This window comes from Phoenix dactylifera, chromosome 15 (assembly GCF_051530095.1).
Source record: "Phoenix dactylifera cultivar Ajwa chromosome 15, Ajwa_hap1_PhDact_Kaust_v1.1, whole genome shotgun sequence".
In the NCBI taxonomy this organism is placed as follows: Eukaryota; Viridiplantae; Streptophyta; class Magnoliopsida; order Arecales; family Arecaceae; genus Phoenix; species Phoenix dactylifera.
In genome coordinates, this window is record NC_143204.1 from 16,621,153 (window position 1) to 16,633,092 (window position 11,940).

The 11,940-nt window shown below is 37.4% G+C and overlaps 1 protein-coding gene across 6 annotated transcripts; it reads left to right on the plus strand.

Annotated features, from left to right (window-relative positions):
• Nucleotides 1-63: 63 nt before the first annotated feature.
• LOC103704206 (putative 6-phosphogluconolactonase 2) lies at nt 64-11,377 on the plus strand. Of its 6 annotated transcripts, none has more exons than XM_088711562.1 (4): nt 64-392; nt 3,163-3,365; nt 3,534-3,669; nt 10,515-11,377. In XM_088711562.1, the coding sequence occupies exons 2-4, from the start codon at nt 3,193-3,195 to the stop codon at nt 11,022-11,024; spliced, it is 819 nt and encodes a 272-aa protein (XP_088567688.1). In that variant the 5' UTR covers nt 64-392; nt 3,163-3,192; the 3' UTR covers nt 11,025-11,377. The 6 variants fall into 6 exon arrangements, with proteins under 6 accessions (XP_088567688.1, XP_088567686.1, XP_088567691.1 ...); XM_088711560.1 differs by having other exon boundaries at nt 99-568; nt 3,531-3,669; XM_088711565.1 differs by having other exon boundaries at nt 104-392; nt 3,531-3,669.
• Nucleotides 11,378-11,940: the final 563 nt, after the last annotated feature.

The window sequence follows — 11,940 nt, forward strand, 5'->3', positions numbered from 1 at the left end:
AGGGGGTAAGGGGCATTTGCTTGCCATGGGCAAGGCAACCCCCTACTTTGGGGAAATGTAGGACTTTTTTTTGGGTTCTAGTGGAGCAAAAGACATTTGGTGGTCACTTGTCAACAAATTGTTTGCATGGTGGCTTTTGTCCTTCCCCACTCGTTCTCTCTCCAAGTCTAAACCAAGAGAGAGAAAGACTCCTTCCACTTTGCTCCCCCCCCCCCCCCCCCCCCTCTCTCTCTCTCTCTCTCTCTCTCTCTCTCTGCAGAAGTGGCCCTAAGAGTGGGAAAAAGGAGTTCTTTTTTTGTTTTTGTTTTTGTTTTGGGGAGGGCTGGGGGTTTTCTGAATCTTTTTTAAAGGGTTTTTGGATCGGCGGATGCACGTGTGTGCAGCTGGAGAGGGTGAGTTCTGGGCGTCTTCTCGGATTAATTTAATACTTTCTTGGAATGGATTAGAATAAAAAGGATTCTGATGTCACCCACTTCTTCGCCTTTGTTCCGTTTGAGATCTTTTTTAATGAGAATAATGTGAAGCCCAGTTAGTTTTGCTAAAATTGGGATTCCTCTGATATAAAAAGGTTTGGTCTTTGATGCTTTTTTTTTTTTTTGATTTGTTTGGTGTTAATTGGATTGCTTTGAGCGCAAGAGATGGGATGGCTGTTCTTCTCTTCCTGACACGTTGTTTGCACGAAATTTTGCTTCGAGATTCTTGGATTTTAAGAGATTGGGAATTGTTTATTGTTGTTCTCTCTCTCTATGAGGGGAAGTTGTGGCACTGGGATCGTTTGGGGATCCGAGTTTGTTTTGTTCTGCTGAATTCTTAGGTATTTTGATATGAGACATCGATTCTCGAGCCTGTCGTCTTTCTTTGGCCGATCATGTTGCTTCTTCTTTGTCGAGGAATGGCTTTCTATGCCCTTATTCACATCTTTCTCTTCTTCAATTCTTGTGGCGTGGTTAGCTGAGAGTTTGCTTTAGGTTCTGTTTTCTTAAATGTAGGAAAGAATTAATTTTGTTTATTTATTTTGTTCTGGAAGGGGGAAAATGGTTTCTGATTTTTTTAACTAAAAAGTATGGAATCTTTGAATTGCTCTGCTGTAAAGGGATGGTTGTCCGAGCTTTTCTTGACATGTTGGACACTTTTTTCCCTTGCTCCCCATAATACAGTTGCATTTCTTTTTCTCTTGACGTTCTAATGGTTTTGGTATACGGCTTTATTCTTTAGTTGGATACTTGAAATGAGATGTTAAATTCATGTTGTGGGGAAGATGCCTTTTCTTGAGAAATATACGTTTTTCTTTTCTTTCTGATTACTTGTTTTACTTATTTAATTTTTGAACATGAATCCTAATTCATCATAGACAGATTCAAGATATTCTTTTTTTTTTCTTCAATATTGTCAAACGATTAGTGAAGGATTCAGATAGTTTTTCTTTCTCAGTTCATTTTGTGTTATAAGATTTGGTTAAGCATAGATATTTGATATTTCTCATCTTATAGTATCTATTTTGCTTTTTAAATTTGGTTTTTAGGATCGTTGCACATAGTGTGTTGAAGGGTTTGCTCTTGCCAAACATTTTTCCCCTCTAATGTGATCAACATAAGATGATTTTGGGACTCATTTGTTTTTTGCTTAACAAATTTCTGTATGTTTACTTATGACATGCAAGCCTATATATTTTCCTTTTCCTAATAAAAATCTGAACTGCTACGTGGTTGCATATGTTCTTTCTGAATTTGGCTGCGCTAACATGGAAAGTGGGAGATCTGGCATCTTTTCCCATTCTTTTATTATCTCCTTTAAATTTGAAACCATTTCTTCTGTAGGTAGAAAAGCATAGTTTGGAGAATATTAGAATTTTGGATTGTTTGACATGCTAATATGATAGCTGATTGTGACTAGTTTTCCCTGCTTTCTTCAACTGACAGATATTTCTTGTTTATCTTAATGACATAAATGCACGTTTGACATGTTACGAATGTCTTTTTCTGGCATCCTGAATACATGTTGTCAAGGTTCGCTGTTTTTGTACCAAACCCCATACCGGCACTAATCCTATTATAGTGTCGGTACATGGTACGGTACGAGACAGTAAGACATACCGAGTGTTGGTATGGTACAAGACTGCATACCGGTTTGGTACTGGTGTGATATGATATCGATCAGTATGCAAACCTTGCATATTATTTTCTTGTCTTGTTGCTACATTCATGTGGAGGTGGGGCGATCCACTACCTGCTTTTCTGTGTATATAAGGAGGTTATTGACATGACAAAAAAAGCAGGTGCGGAGGATCCTGTGCTCGCATGTGGCCATTTTGACAAAATAATTACTTCATTTATAGATTGTGAATAATTGGTTGGATTTTTACTTTTTCACTTGATGGAGAAGTGTATATATCAGATGTTTAATCCCTATCTGCTTTTTAATACCATATGAAATATGATATGGGACAAATTTTTGGAATGCAAATATTTACTTTTCACGATTAAAGATGGTTTTGAAACTAATATATATTTTTATGTTTTTAAAGTCACAGTCCATCTAAAAATGGAGTTAGTTTCTTGCTCCTTCTTTTAATAATTCATGAGCTGGATTTGCTTTGAATCATTTTCTTTTTTGCTATCTAGAGACAAAGAATCAGTCTCTGTTCTAATTTTAAAAAATGTCTAACTTTTATTTTTTTATATGATTTTGGTCAAATTTGTTCATCATGGAAACACATTCCCTACTTCTTTGTAATTTTCAATCTTGTGAAATGGTATTTTTCTTTACAGTTGTAATTTACTGGATGCACTCCTTTGTTCCTCTTGCTGTTGTTTTTATAATATTGAATGCCAGAGGATTCTTTTCTCTTTTTCTCTCCTTTCCTTGAATCCTTCATTTGATTGTCTTTTTTTTTTTCAAGCTAAGGTCGTTGAGAATTGCTGCTTCAGAATATATGTTTTAAATTTCTTTATGGGAATACTTGGTTGCCTTCTGCTTACTCAGATGGTCAAAATCCTAGAGCTTGAGTTGATGTTTTACTGAATTTTGTTGATCCCTATTTCCAGTTTTGAATGGTGGCGTATGTTTTCTTTCACATTCAGTTGAGCCAACCCTTTAGTTTATGCCAGTCCAAGAAATTTTTATGAAGTTTCATGTTTCTGAGTTTCATTGCTATTTTTGTAGGACTTGATTGACTGTAGCATTTTGAAGGAAATGGCAGCTTGTGGTGAAGCTAGGAAGAAGAGTGAACTGAGAGTTTTTGAAAGTTCAGATGAGCTGGCCACTGATTTCGCTGAGTACATTGCACAACTATCAGAGATTTCGGTGAGGGAGAGGGGATGCTTTACTATTGCTTTATCTGGAGGTTCTCTTATCAGCTTGATTGGGTAATTTCTTAAATAGATTTCTGTTACAAGTTTGTTTTATATGGATAAATGAAGTGCTATTTGCTTGATGAATTGCTTTGCCTAATCCTTTTATTTCTTAAAGCTTTTATAAGTAGCCATTTTGTCATAAAATGAGAAGGATTTCAAGCTTTACTTTTTGTGAAGCAGGAAACTCTGTGAGGCTCCTTACAACAGGACAGTTGATTGGGCAAAATGGTATATCTTCTGGGCTGATGAGCGTGCAGTGGCAAAGAATCATGGAGACAGTAACTACAAGCAAACAAAGGATGGTTTTCTTTCCAAGGTATATGAATCAATACCAATTCTCTGTTGCTTAATAGACAAACAAGTTGTAGAACTTTATGTTTCACTTGAGCATAATCATATTTGATGAGCATGAGTTTCTGCGAAAACTATTCCATTTAGGGGATGGTTGTTGTGTTAGAATATTTTAATGGAAAGTATTTCATTTTAAAAAGTTTTAATTGGGACTCTCAACTATAGAGCATTTCAGTTTGCAAAATTCTGACCTTTTTCTAATCAGCACCAGTTGTTGTGGCAAAAGCATTGTTATCAATCTGGCCTCTTTTATTAGCTATACCTTTTCTTTTTGGGTAATATTGTAGCTATACCTGTAAGCATTAGTCTCTGCACTTTGGATGCTTGATTGTTCCACTGAAGTGTCTGAGAAGCATAGAAAGAAACGAAAAGTATACATGCAAGTATTTTATACTCCTATTGGTAGATTTTTTTTGTCTCTTCAGTTAGGTACTTCAATTTTTTTTTTTTCATGTGGTTGAGGAATTGTGCTTCTCTGAGGTGTTAAAGACACATATAATAGTCATGTTGTTGTGCTGAGATACCTGGACTTATGTGGAAGGGTTTGAAAAAAAAAGAGATAGGAGATCTACACCCCGATGGAAATTGTTAGGGAGGAATTTGGAAATGCTTGTGTTGACCAAGGATTTATCAGTGACGGAAATGACCAATGGTTTAAAAGATCAGTCTGTCCGTATCGTAGTACAAGCTTGCCTGATAAGCTGCGGACATCATGGTAACATGGATGTGCGCTTGTACTCTAAAGTTTCTAACTATTGTATCGGACATCACATCACGGTATATCTACTATGTACTTTTTTAGATTAACACCGCCTAGGGAGATTTGATAATGTGAATTTAGAATGTTACACTTCAGAGTCATGCATTACCTTCTGAGAAATGGCTGTTGATATCTTTTACATCCATCATGGTGATGTCCAACCTTGTAAATCTGTAAATATATCATACCCTGTTGCTTGGATTGGAAAGAAGCAGCATAAGATGGCTTCCTCCAGTATAGTTCATCAGAAGTTTCTTTTGGGTTGAAATTTTCTTTTTTTTAGAACTTAGTAGTCATATTCTATGTATACTGTCTCAGAACCTCCTTTGAGCTCGTAACTTTAGATGTGTGACACAATCCCTTGTGTGGTTGACTGCTTTTATGAAGCAATTAAGCCTCAACCAAGTTAAAATTGGGAAAAAAACCACTTGAATATAGATAGGAAAATAATGGTCCCCCCCCCCCCCCCCCCAACCAAACCAAGGAAAATAATAAAGTCGCCCAACCGTGATTCTTGAATCTTAATTATCTTTCTGCTAAACCTCCTGCTTCCATAGGCCGACACTATCCAAAAGAACATCCACTCTCAATTTTCATGAATTATATCTCCTTTCTCCTTTTAAAAGTCATGTATGCAGTTCCCTTCTATCCTGATATTTTCATTGGATTGCCAGTAAATATCAGCACATGCAAGCAAAAGCAGACGTTAGTAATATATTGTAATAACAAGCCTTAGTTTATCAATTTTTTGGTTACTAACAATGATCTTAATGTGATTCCCTTTTCTTATTTAAGGTCATCACCCTGCAAAACAAATTCTCTATAAATCATTTTTCTCCATTATGACCCTCTTGGCTCTCCTCTATTTTGACATTTGTAGATGTAGTTTGAGGCACCTTCTCCCAGGTGCTGTCCCTTGAAGATGTGCAAATACATTCAAGTTAGATTGTTCGCTTCATTTTGTATTCTCATACTACTTCCACTTCCAGTTTTATTGTAATCTAACTCTCTCTCTCCCCCCCAGTTTTAACAAATATCCACCTCAACATATACGACACCACATTTATCTTATGCTCATAGACTCTCGGCATGACTCGGTTTTTTCAGTTGATCTGTGCTGAACCAGCCTCTATCGAGTGGAATAGTTCCACTTGGTCTTGTGCTGTACAAACATGCCATTGTCTCTTTGCAAGTTTATAATGCATTTCGTTGTGTTGTTTGCACAAATTTAATGATTTTCAAAATAAAGTTTCATATTTCATGGTGGGATTAGACATGGGGCTAACATTAGGCCCATATGGTTTTCGTTTAGTCATGGATGAAATAATGGCTAAGAAGAGATACAATTTTGTATGTCGTTCGCAAAAGATATAATATTGATTTATAAGAATTGACAAAGTGAAATGTTAAATTGAAATTTGCAGAAAAGCCTTAGAAGCCTGGTACGCCGTATCGGCCTGAACCAGGCGGTATGGGGCTCCGTACCGGTTTGGTATTGGTACCCCGTACGGATGGTGTACCGACATTCCGTACGTCAAAAAATTTTACATCGTGCCATACTGATACTGTGCTAGTGTGGCACCGGTATAGGGTTTGGTATCGAGACAATGAACCTTGCTTAGAAGGATTCGAAAAGTTAGTAGGTTGAAAATTGATAATGAGGAAAGCAAATTTTATGTAAATTGAAATGAAATCGAGAGTCTAATTAAAATTGATGGCAAAGAAATACAATAGCTTGATCACTTTCCATATTTATGCCTATTATTGCAAAGTATGGAGTAATCCAGGGAATTCTAGACCAACCCGAATTGGGTGGTTTAGTCCGTACGATGCCGTAATGATGCCGGCCCAGGATTGTTTAGATGTTTGGGTTGGTTCATTTATAAAATCCTCCCTACCCCATTTATAAAATCCTTGTTCGGGTTGAAGTGTTGGATTTTTGACATTTGAGAGAGTTTGATGTCTCTCTTGCGCGCTCGCTTTCTCTCGCCCCTGTTTTGATGTCGACCAATGCCTCTCTCCTCTCTTCAATGTTCGTGCCTCTCTCCTCTCTTCAATGTTCGTGCCTCTCTTCCCTCTTCATGTCGTTAGGTAAGTCTCTCCCCCTCCCTTTATTTCTCCTCTTCTCTCTCTCTTTTTCGAAGGCTAGGGTTTCTTCTTGCTAAGCGATCGAGGAGGAGAAATCCCTCGGATTCTCTAATCCTTCGCGGTGGAGTGCTCGAAGACCTTGCCCTCCTTGAGTCTAGGGTATCTTCTGCACCCGTCACTGTTAAGCCTCCTCTCTCTCTCTTCCCCCCCTCCTTCTTCCCTCCCTCCCTCCATCCATCCATCCCCACCTCTCCGTCTCCCTCCCTCTCTATCTTCTTTCCTCTCCTTCTCCATGTAACCCTCCCTCTCCCTGTTTTGGTATGCTTCGGCACAGTATGTTACAGACCTATACCGTATCGAAAGGGTTGCTGGTTGATAGGAGCCCCAGTACTGGTTCAGAGGTCCTTGGAGAATAGATGAATAGATAGCTAATAGAGTCAAGACTTTGGTAGATGATTGGAAGGTGCTCCATGGGTGTTTCATGACCAATGTGTGTCTTATGAACTTAAATGGAAAAATTTGTTCCAGCATCTTAAATGTCTTGGCTGGAAATATTTTGTGAAACATAGTAAAACCTCTAGCTTTTAATGCTCGGTCAGTGCTTGGAACTAAAACAATGGCTTAAGCAAGCAAAATGGGCATAGTAGATATGAGAATGCTGAGATGGGTGTGTGGTAAAAACTAGGAAAGATTGAGAATGAGCGTATTGAAACAAATGTAGGAGCGATAGTGATTAAGGACAAGTAATGGGAAAGACTGCTGAAATAGTACAATTTTGTGGAGAAAAGATTTGAGGATGCCTTGGTTAGAGGTTCCTGTGTTTGTTCAAAACAAGGTTTTAAAAATCGTCCGAACTGGACAGAACTACCAAATTCATATTGAATCGAGGTTCTAACGGTTCTGTCTCTATCGATTCAAGGTTTTCTCATTGCTAATCGTACTGGAACTGGTGACTTAAGGCGAACTGCCCTTGAACTGGCTTTGAACTGAGCTGTTTGTGAGTGATACCCAGCAGTACATTTTGGGAGAGGGAAGAGCTCCCGAATGGCTCTTTTCTCCCGTTTTTGTTTCATGATGGAGGTTGTTTGGCAGCAGTATGTAGGACATTACATCAGCTCACTTGAACTTGAAAATCATGGGTTTGAGCTTCTAAAATTGATCTTCCCAAGGTGAGTCTCTTCTTTCCTCCATTTTCTTTTAAAAACACATAACTTATGCAAAAATAGCTAAATATATGGAAAATCCTGTTAAAATTTTGTTTAGAGAGAAGTTCTTTGAAGGATATATGCTCTAGAACGTGAATCCGGGTTTAGAAGTTAGGATTTTGGGGGTTTTGAGGCTAACCCAATCTACACCCAAATATCCAATCATCTAGGCTTAAACCAACCTAGCTCATCATACACTATTTCCTGAGTTAGATATGAGCAAATATTTAATTAATTGTTGTAAATATATTAAAATATTGTAGTTTCAAAAAATACATGGTGTTAGATAATTATATGTTAATTTCTGAGACAGATGGTGCATTTTTTGAAATAAACACATCTTATTAACCTATATATTTAATAAACTTCTTTAGTTGCACATGAATCCAGTAGTTTATTTGTAACTATTAGTACGCCCCTTCTATATGGGCTTATGACTTCTAGTAATCTAATAACTTTTCAAATGCTGGTATGAATGTCTATATGTTATGTATGTAAATTGGATATTGTGTGATATATTATTTTTTGTGATAAATATAAATGTTTCTAACTTCAACATGCACATGAAACCATAATTAGGATAGTTAACTTGATCAGCACCTTCTTCCTTGCAAAACTATAGCATTTAGGCAAGAAAATATCATAGGTAACCCAAAACCAGAATTTGGAGGTCAAAAAATGCCATATCAAGGGTGTTTAAGGCATGCACGTGTGTACCCAACAGTTCCCTTCATTGGTTCCATCGTTGATTCGGCATGTACTCTTGTGGTTGGCAAATAAACATTCATAAAACCAACCCCAAATAGTTGGGATGATGCTTGATGTGTATTGTTGTGATTTGGAATATTTAGATTATGGCATTTTTTTCCTAAGCTAGTTTCCTATAACAAGGTTGTGTCCAACAAGAACTACCAGTTTTTTCAATATATTGCCTAAATGCACCATTGAATGTGATTTGAAATATATTAGTCCATGCATGCAGTGAAACTGATGTAACTTGATGATGTCTTAATCTGTATTTTACCTTTTGTGTTTTATGGAAGCTACATATTTGGGTTTTACAGCTGGTCACTGCTAAGTATCTCAAAAAAAAAATTTAGCTAGAGATTGTTATTAAAGTTCTGATGAAGAGCATTTTCAACTGTTGGACTCAGATAATTAAATCTTGAAAATTTTAAAAAAAGCAATTGAAAAATAAATACATGACATATATATAGTGCCTACTCTTTTAACATGTTAATTTCAGATGGATATCTGATAGGTTCAGTTGCTTGAGAGGTAGCTATAGTTCATGAAGCCTCAGAACTAATTTGTTTTGCAATTGAAATCAGAAATTGAAACCCTTTGATACCTTTTTCTGCCATATGGGTAGCCCCTCGGGTTTGCCTTATGCTTGACTATTAGAACCCGTCCAAAATTAAACTACATTGTTAAAGCCAATGGTTCTTGATTTGTACCACTTGTAAACCTCATCCCAAAAATTAGCTGTAACAGATAGCCCACGGAATCTATACAGGAAGTGCAGCTTTGTAGAAATATTCTTGTAAGAGCTCGTCTTAATTTGCAGAATGGAAGTGACACCATAAGGACTCAAGGATGTTCTGAATGCTAGAGATTTTATGAGCAGAGCACGCACATCTGTCACACACATGTTCTGTTCTTAAAATTCTTCTCCTTGTTACTCCCAACTCTTTACTTATGGTATATGTAGAACTTTGTTTGAATTTCAGCTCCTAAATCCAAGCAAGAGAAACTGAAGCTGTGGTTAATGAGCCAAGAATTTGCATGGTGCTTTTTTGCTGTATGCTTATATAGTGTTTATGCAGTGAGATATGGCATGTTAGAAATAAATGTTGGCCTTAGCATTCGTAAAACTGAAAATGTAGTTTCTGCTCGATAGAATATTGAACTATTTGTAGGACAAGTTATCAAAAAGGGACATCTCAGTTGTTATCGAAGTGAATATCCATATTGAAATAACATGGTACTATATGCCAGCATATGCAGTTCAGTGAAATATAACTATTTTGAGGGAAGGTATAAAATATATGTCTAACATCTTCTTTGTTTCTGATAAGGTATGCCATATCGTACTGAACTGGATGGTATGAAACGTATTGTACCATACTAGTTAGGTACCAATATGTCGTATGGGGGGTGCACTGATACTTGGTATGCTGAACCAGCTCTAATATCGGACGTATTGATATAGTGATAGGGTGTCACCGATACAAGGCCCGGTACCTAGATAGCATATCTTGGTTTCTGATGTTAATATTCTTATAGAAATAATATTGGTACTACATGCCTGCATATGCATTACTATATAGCTATATGAGGCTGAGTGATGAGGACTTGCCATCTCAGCGAACAGCAATCTTGTTCACTTTTTTTGTGCTTGTGCTGCATGGTCATATGATAGAAAATGCTCTTCTCTAAGATTTGTTTTATGTAAAAACTAAGATTGCTGTAATTTTTTGAACTCCTAAAAACTGTAATATCTGTTTCACTATCTCTATTTTTTTGCAAAAATATTATCTATAACATTTTCATCTGCATTTTATTTTTACTGCATAGCATGATTTTCTTAAGAACTTATAATATTCCCGACCTAAGAGGAATTGTAAATCCAACTGATGGCCATTTTTGAAGAAATTTGTTTTGACATATGACCATGAAGTTTCTCTGCCGATCATTAGTTTCCACTCGATTCTAATCTTTCTGGACCATTTTCATGCATGTGAATTACATTGCCAGGTGTCTATTCTCAACAGCCATGTCTGCTCCATCAATGACAATGTGACTGTGGAGGATGCAGCAGGGGAGTATGAATTTGCTATTCGCCAGCTAGTAAAGATCCGCATCATAGGCGTTTCTGAGAGCAATGATTGTCCCAAGTTTGATCTCATTCTTCTTGGCATGGGCGCTGATGGCCATGTGGCTTCACTGTTCCCCCACCATCCTGCACTCGAGCAGAAAGAGGAGTGGGTCACCTACATCACCAACTCTCCCCAGCCCCCACCTGAGAGGATCACCTTCACAATCCCTGTGATCAACTCAGCATCTAATGTTGCCGTGGTGGCTACAGGTGAAGACAAAGCCAGGGCAGTTCACCTTTCTGTTGCTGATGACATTGATGGCCTGGATGCCGCGTCATTGCCTGCCCGGATGATTCGGCCAGCCGATGGGAAATTGGTTTGGTTCTTGGATAAGGCAGCTGCTTCAGTTCTTGATGCTGGTAACAATGACTCTCAGCATGCTGAGTGAAGTAGGACCATCTTTTGCCATATGTTAATGTATGTAGATGAGGGAAATTGACAAGAAATGTTAGTTTTGGCCTTTGGTTTTTTTGTTAATTTTCTGAGGGTGGTGGTGGTGGAGGGGCATTTTGTGTGTACTTGCTATATGATGAGGGTGTTTAGTACAGAACATAATAAGTCAGTTTCAACACAACTTTTTGCCCTTTTTTGCAGCTGGGAAATGGTTAGAAATGGAAACAGTGATTATTTAATGTAGAGATTTAGGGAGGAGGGTGGTGTGTTGCTGTTCATATGCTGCTACCTCATGAAAATTGATTTCTGGAATTTAGCAGTGACCTTTCAATGTTCTTTTTTTCCAAATGTGAGTCCACCTTTAATTTCATCAAGTGATATAGATATGCGAACTTGTTTTTGTTGCGATGATTGAGTTGGCTTGTGCATCGTTTATCCTTTGATCGTTTTCTCTTTCCCCTATTTACATGATTGAACTCGGGTCTGGATGTATTTGATCTCACTGTTCATCGATTGTCATGGATTATTCACTCTTGGTTGATGGAAAAATTATAATCTTTAGGGATTAAATTTTGTGTTGTAATTAGTGAATGAACTAAAGATGCTGTATGCATTTGTGATCTGCATTATCTTCATCCAGAGAAATTGCAGGTGATCCTTTCTTGAGAACTAGGACAGGATCGGAGAAATCTCGGCTAGGGTGAGGGGGAGATGCAAACTCTGATATTTGGAACCAACTCTCAAAAGCCCTAATCGAGATGAGCAAATTTTTTAAGTGAGATGACTGATGATTTGATTGTTTATTTGTCAGCATTATGCCGACGAAAGATTTTGAAGATAATTCGAGACAAGAAGACTCGCTATCATCAAGATTACAAATGTTGAAATGACGAATGAACTTTTTTTTAATG